Source organism: Carlito syrichta, unplaced genomic scaffold (genome assembly GCF_000164805.1).
Source record: "Carlito syrichta isolate Samal-C Ts95f unplaced genomic scaffold, Tarsius_syrichta-2.0.1 Scaffold315175, whole genome shotgun sequence".
Classification (NCBI taxonomy): Eukaryota; Metazoa; Chordata; class Mammalia; order Primates; family Tarsiidae; genus Carlito; species Carlito syrichta.
The window spans coordinates 309,491-315,703 of NW_007259271.1; the positions used below are offsets into that span (position 1 = coordinate 309,491).

The 6,213-nt window shown below is 44.6% G+C and overlaps 1 protein-coding gene across 1 annotated transcript; it reads right to left on the reverse strand.

Annotated features, from left to right (window-relative positions):
* Positions 1–4,519: 4,519 nt before the first annotated feature.
* Positions 4,520–5,254, reverse strand: LOC103275029 (40S ribosomal protein S15a-like). The gene is made up of 2 exons (XM_008072443.2): positions 5,084–5,254; positions 4,520–4,762 (listed from the first exon to the last, which is right to left on the reverse strand). Exons 1-2 carry the CDS (start codon positions 5,231–5,233, stop codon positions 4,520–4,522), a joined length of 393 nt encoding a protein of 130 aa, XP_008070634.1. The 5' UTR covers positions 5,234–5,254.
* Positions 5,255–6,213: the final 959 nt, after the last annotated feature.

Consider the following 6,213-nt stretch of genomic DNA (forward strand, 5'->3'; position numbering starts at 1 on the left):
CGGAGCAATGAGATAAAAAGTGGGTTGGAGATGGGGTGAGAATAGAGAATTGTTGTATGGAGGAAGATGAAAGCAGTGACTTTTATAAACTGAAATTGAAAGATTAAAGAAGCCAACCCCGGGATGGAGAAGCCATCCTGAGCTTCCTGAGCGAGGAAGGCACATGAGCAAAGGTCCTGTGGCCAGAAAGGTTTTATATGTCTTGGAAAGAACAAAGATACTTAAGGTTAGTGGGTGAAGGTCACATGAAGTTGAAGGATTAAGCAGGGACAATTTTCTTTCTTTCTTTTCTTTTCTTTTTTTTTGAGTTGGAGTCTCACTCTGTCACCCAGACTGGAGTGCAGTGGCTGCTCCTGGCCACCACAGTCTCGACCTGCTGGGCTCCGGCGATCCTTCCGCCTCAGCCTTCCAGGTAGCTGGAACTACAGGCGTGCGCTACCACGCACGGCTGATTTTTAATTTATTGTAGAGATGAGGTCTCGCCAAGTTGGCCAGGCGGGTCTTGAACCCGCGGACTCAGGCAATTCACTCACCTCGGTCTCCCAAAGTGCTGAGATTACAGGCTGAGCCACCAAGCCTGGCCGACAATTTTCAAGTATCATGGGAAGCCATTGATAAGGGTTAAGCAGAAGAGTGACTCTTTACTTTTTTTTTTTTTTTTTTTTTTTTTGAGTCAGGTTCTTACTCTGTCCCCCAAGCTGGAGTGCAATGTCATAATCACGGTTCACCACAGTCTTGACCTCCTAGGCTCAGGTGATCCTTCCACTTCAGCCTCCCAAGTAGCTGGGACTACAGGTGCGTGCCAGCACACTGGCTATTTTTTTTTTTTTTTGGTAGAGATGAGATCTTACTATATTGCATAGGCTGGTCTTGAACTCCTGGGTTCAAGCATCCTCCTGCCTCAGCCTCCCAAAGTGCTGGGATTACAGATGTGAGCCATCACACCTGGCTGATTGTTTAGCTTTAATTAAAAAAAAAAAAAACTCACTGTGATCATGGTATGGAAAGGGATTGAAAGGAAGCAAAATCTTGAGATGAATATTCTCGAGAAGGCCAATGCAGGGGCTGGCTGGTGGCCATGGCACTGGAGAGAAGTAGGCAGACTTGAGAGGCAGACTTGGCAAACAGAACCAACAGCCTTGGGATGGGAAAGGCAGAATTGAGGGTGATTCACACATTTTGGACTTGATCGACTGGATAGTTGGAGGTGCCATGTACTCAGGGGAGAGTGGGCTGTTGAGACTAGAAACATCCATGCTCCGCATTGGAGAAAACCAGCTTTTTCTCAAAATAACCAAATTGTTAACTATTATGCTTCCAAGGTCACAGGGTCTCTACCACAACCTCCAACTCTGTCCTGGTGGCACAAGGGCGGTCACAGATGATATGTAAATGAATGGGTGTGTAAATACCTAAAACTTTCTTTGCAAAACATGCTATGGACAGGATTTGGCCCATGGGTCATATTTTTTTTTTTTTTTTTTTTTTTTTTGAGTTGGAGTCTCACTTGGTCGCCCAGACTGGAGTGCAGTGGCCGCTTCCGGCCACCGCAGCCTCGACCTGCTGGGCTTCGGCGATCCTTCCGCCTCAGCCTTCCAAGTAGCCGGAACTACAGGCATACGCTACCATGCCCAGCTGATTTTTTGATTTATTGTAGAGATGAGGTCTCACTGCCCAGGCGGGTCTCGAACCCGCGGGCTCAGGCAATTCACTCACCTCAGCCTCCCAAAGGCGCGGGATTACAGGCTGAGCCACCGAGCCCGGCTCATGGGTCATATTTTTACCAACCTCTGTTGGATATTCAAGTTGGACCCTCAGGGGAGAGGACTGAGCTGGAGATTTAAACATGAAAGACATCAGGGTTAAGTCATGGGCCTAGATGACACCAAGGAGAACTTGTAAAAGAACAAAGACAAGAAAGCCCAGGATCGTTCTTGGGACCATTCCAACATCTCTTGGCCGGGAGGGATAGTCTTTATCATAATTGTGTTACTGGGATTATTTAGAAGCAGAAAACATTGCCATAAGGAAAGAGGACTCCTTATATTCCACATTAATCTAAAGTTGAAAGCCTTGTTCAACTGCTTGCACTGACGTGGGGGTGTGAAGTAGAAGACAGGAGACAGCAGTGGTAAAGAGCTGCCTGGCTCCACTATGTAACTATGTGACCTCGAACAAGGTACCTAACCTCTCTGTTCCTCAGTTTCTCTGCTGTGAAATGGAGATGAGTATAATAAGACCATCTTCGAAGGTTATTGTAAAGGCCTGCCATACAATATAGTATTCCTTCTCTTAATGACAACCTTATTCTAGAAATGATTTGAGGCAACTTGCTTTTATTGGTTCTTCATTTAGACCCTCCACTTTGCTATCAGTATGGCTCACACTAAAGTTAAACTCAGTCCAATTTCAATGACTTTATGTTACCCTTCTCGTCAGAATATTACCCCAGCCCAGAGCAAACCCCCTATCCCTTTTAAGAACCTTCTATCTCCACCATTATAAAATTTCCTTGCATTCTCATCTGAATCCTGGCTGTGAGTTCCTGGGCCTTGACTCCTCTACTTGAATTATGTATGCCGTATCCAGCTATCTTAAGCTGACTGAGGGCACTAGACTATGACCTTTGATCTTATTTCCAGAAGTGGCTGAAACAATCTGCATGAAAAGGACATTCCTCTTGGTAGCATCAGGTTAGATGGCATTACCAAAAGAAATGGGTATCATTTCACCTTCACCTTGCCTCTCAAGAAAGCTTCCTCTTTAGTGACCAATTTTTATAGAAAAGTCAGTTGAATATTCATCTTCACTGAATTCGAGTGAGGTTTACTTTTGTTCAGGTTTTCATCTTATTGGGTATCGTTATGGACTCATTTTTTTTTTTTTTTTGAGTTGGAGTCTCATTCTGTCGCCCGGACTGGAGTGCAGTGGTCGCTCCCGGCCACTGCAGCCTCGACCTGCTGGGCTCCGGCGATCATTCCGCCTCAGCCTTCCGAGTAGCCGGAATTACAGGCATGCACTACCACACCCGGCTGATTGTTTGATTTATTGTAGAGATGAGGTCTCGCTGCCCAGACGGGTCTCGAACCCGCAGGCTCAGCAATCCACTCACCTCAGCCTCCCAAAGGCATGGGATTACAGGCTGAGCCACCGAGCCCGGCATGGACTCATTTTTTATGTTCACACCATCCTACCTTTGATCAATAGTAACCACTTTATTTTATCTATTATTTCTTTATTTTTTAGAGATAGAGGTCTCCATATATTGTCCAGACTGCCCTCATACTCCAGAGCTCAAGGGATCGTCCCACTTCAGCCTCCTGAGTAGCTGGGACTATAGACACGGCCACCATCCCTGGCAATAGTAACCACTTTAAACTGTCACCTTTATCCTTTGGACATATTCCTCCTCATCCTGAGACAAGATATCTTGGCTCACATAGTCTGTTCCTGCCCCTGACCTTGAATCATTCAAGTCACCAAGGATCCCTGGTTCCTTTCCATGAGAGATAGTAAAGACCAAACTCCTTACTCTGAAAATCAGTAATGAAAAGGAAGAAAATTAAAGTTTTGTCCTGTTTTTCCTGTACAAACAATTTCATTTATTTATTTATTTATTTGCATCAGAGTCTCACTGTCACCCAGGCTGGAGTACAGTAGCATGCTCACGGTCACTGCAGTCTCCAGCTGTTGGGCTCAGGTGAACCTTCCGCCTCAACCTACCAAGCAGGTGGAACCACAGGCATGCGCCACCAGGCCTAGCACATTTTTTTTTGTTTATTTAGTCACCACACCCAGCCACAAACCATATTTTAGGGTAATCAAGTAGCATAAGTTCCAGAGAAGTTCTTTTCTGAAGAATTCCAGCCAATTTTGCAGACAGGAAAGACTGATAGAAATAGAAAGTTTAGGCCAGGCACGGTGGCTCCCAGCATTTTGGGAGGCAGAGGCAAGAGGATTGCCTGAGACCAGTCTGGGCAACTTGACAAGACCTCATCTCTACAATAAATACAAAAAAAGTTAGCTAGGCATGGTGGTGCCCACCTATAGTTCAGCTACTTGGAAGGCTGAGGCAGAAGGATTGCCTGAGCCTAGAAGGTTGAGGCTGTGGTGGTCATGAGTATACCACTGCATTCTAGCCTGGACGACAGAGTGAGACTCCAGCTCAAAAAAAAAAAATTAGAACGTTTTCATTTGAGAAGGGTAAAAAGCAGTCTTATAATGAAAGAATAAGGCTGTCAGCACCTAAAACCAGTGATCAATCTCAATAGCACTAGTAGCAGAATAGGCTGACATGCTAATATGTTAGATGTGATCGTGGTACTAGAATCATAAAGAAAAATGTTTTCATCTCTTTTTAAACAGCTCTAGTAAGATACAATTCCCATACCGTACAAGTCATCCATTTAAAGTGTATAATTCAGTGGCTTTTAGTGTATTCACAGAGTTGTGCGTTCATCACCACAATAGATTTTTTTTCCCCACTGAGGCTTTTTGTTTGTACATATGCATTACATCCCTAGAAAAAGAATTCCAGGATTTTCCCTCCTGTGTATTTCCTTCTTGCTTCTTCGTGGTCCATGATGCCAGCTAAGGTTGTCAGTACAATGAAACCAAACTGGCGGGATGGAAGCAGATTATTCTGCCACTTTTCTAGATCTTTAAGTTGCACATCAAATCTGGGGCTGATCACACCACACTTGTTTAACCTGCCTGTGAGGTTCACAACAATTTTTCCAGCTCTGTGATCATCAATGATTTCTCTTTTTTAATTTTAATTTTAATTTTTTTGAGTTGGAGTCTCACTCTGTCACCCAGACTGGAGTGCAGTGGCATGCTCCTGGCCACCGCAGCCTCGGCCTTCTGGGCTCCAGCAATCCTTCCGCCTCAGCCTTCCAAGTAGCTGGAACTACAGGCACGCTCTACCACGCCCAGCTAATTTTTGATTTATTGTAGAGATGAGGTCTTGCTAAGTTGCCCAGGCGGGTCTCGAACCCGCAAGCTCAGGCAATCCACTCACCTCAACCTCCCAAAGGCACGGGATTACAGGCTGAGCCGCTGAGCCCGGCTCATTAGTGATTTCAAATTCGACAATGTAACCATGCTTCATCATCACAGTTAGAAACTGGACGATGACTTTGGAGCACGGCCTGATAAGAACCTGGCATTTGCCTCTCTTTTCGGCATTGTTGATGCTCTGGAGAGCATCAGCCAGGACACTCATGCGCACCATGGTGGCATGGAAAGATGGCGGAAAGAGACCACAATAGACTTTAGAACATTTTCATTACCCTCTCCATACCCCTTAGCCATCAACCACCCTGTCCTTCCATTTTCCCATCCCACTAACCCTAGGTAACTCCTAGTTTACTTTCTGTCCATAGATTTGCCAATTCTGGACATTGCATATAAATGAAAGCATGCAGTCTGTGGTCTTTAATGTCTGGATTCTTTCACTTAGCATAATGTGTTTAAGGCTTATTCATGCTGTAGTATGCATCAGAATTTCTTTCCTTTATAAGGCTAAATAATATTCCACTGTATGCACAGACTATATTTTGTTTATCTACTCATTGATTGATGGGCATCTGGATTATTTTCCTATTTTGGCTAATGCAAATAGTGCTGCTGAGAACATTCATGTAAATGATTTATCCTAGTACTTGTTTTCAATTCTTTTGGGTAGATACCTAGGAGTGGAATTGCTGGCTTTTATGATTACTCTATGCTGAATCATTTGAGGAACTGTCAGACTACTTTCCAAAGCAACTGCAACATTTTGCACTCCCAACAGCAGTGTCTAAGTGCTTCAGTTTCTCCTCATTTGCACTACCATATGTCATTATCTGTCTTTTTGGTTATAACCATCCTATTGGGTGTGAAGTGACATCTCATTGTGGTTGATGTTGACTATATTTTCATGCGTTTATTAGCCATTTACATATCTTTTTTGGAGAAACATCTATTCAGGACTGTTGCCCACTTTTTTCATTTTTAAGAGATTTAATTTAGCCGGGCTCAGTGGCTCAGCCTGTAATCCCGCGCTTTGGGAGGCTGAGGTGAGTGGATTGCCTGAGCCCGCGGGTTCGAGACCCGCCTGGGCAACTTGGCAAGACCTCATCTCTACAATAAATCAAAAAAATTAGCCGGGTGTGGTAGCGCGTGCCTGTAGTTCCAGCTACTTGGCAGGCTGAGGCGGAAGGATTGCTGGAG

Coding starts and splice junctions, on each gene's coding strand:
- LOC103275029 (XM_008072443.2), bottom strand. CDS start 5,233: ATGGTGCGCATGAGTGTCCTGGCTGATGCTCTCCAGAGCATCAACAAT. Junction 4,763..5,083: donor ATGGTTACATTGTCGAATTT/GAAATCACTAAT, acceptor AATTAAAAAAGA/GAAATCATTGATGATCACAG.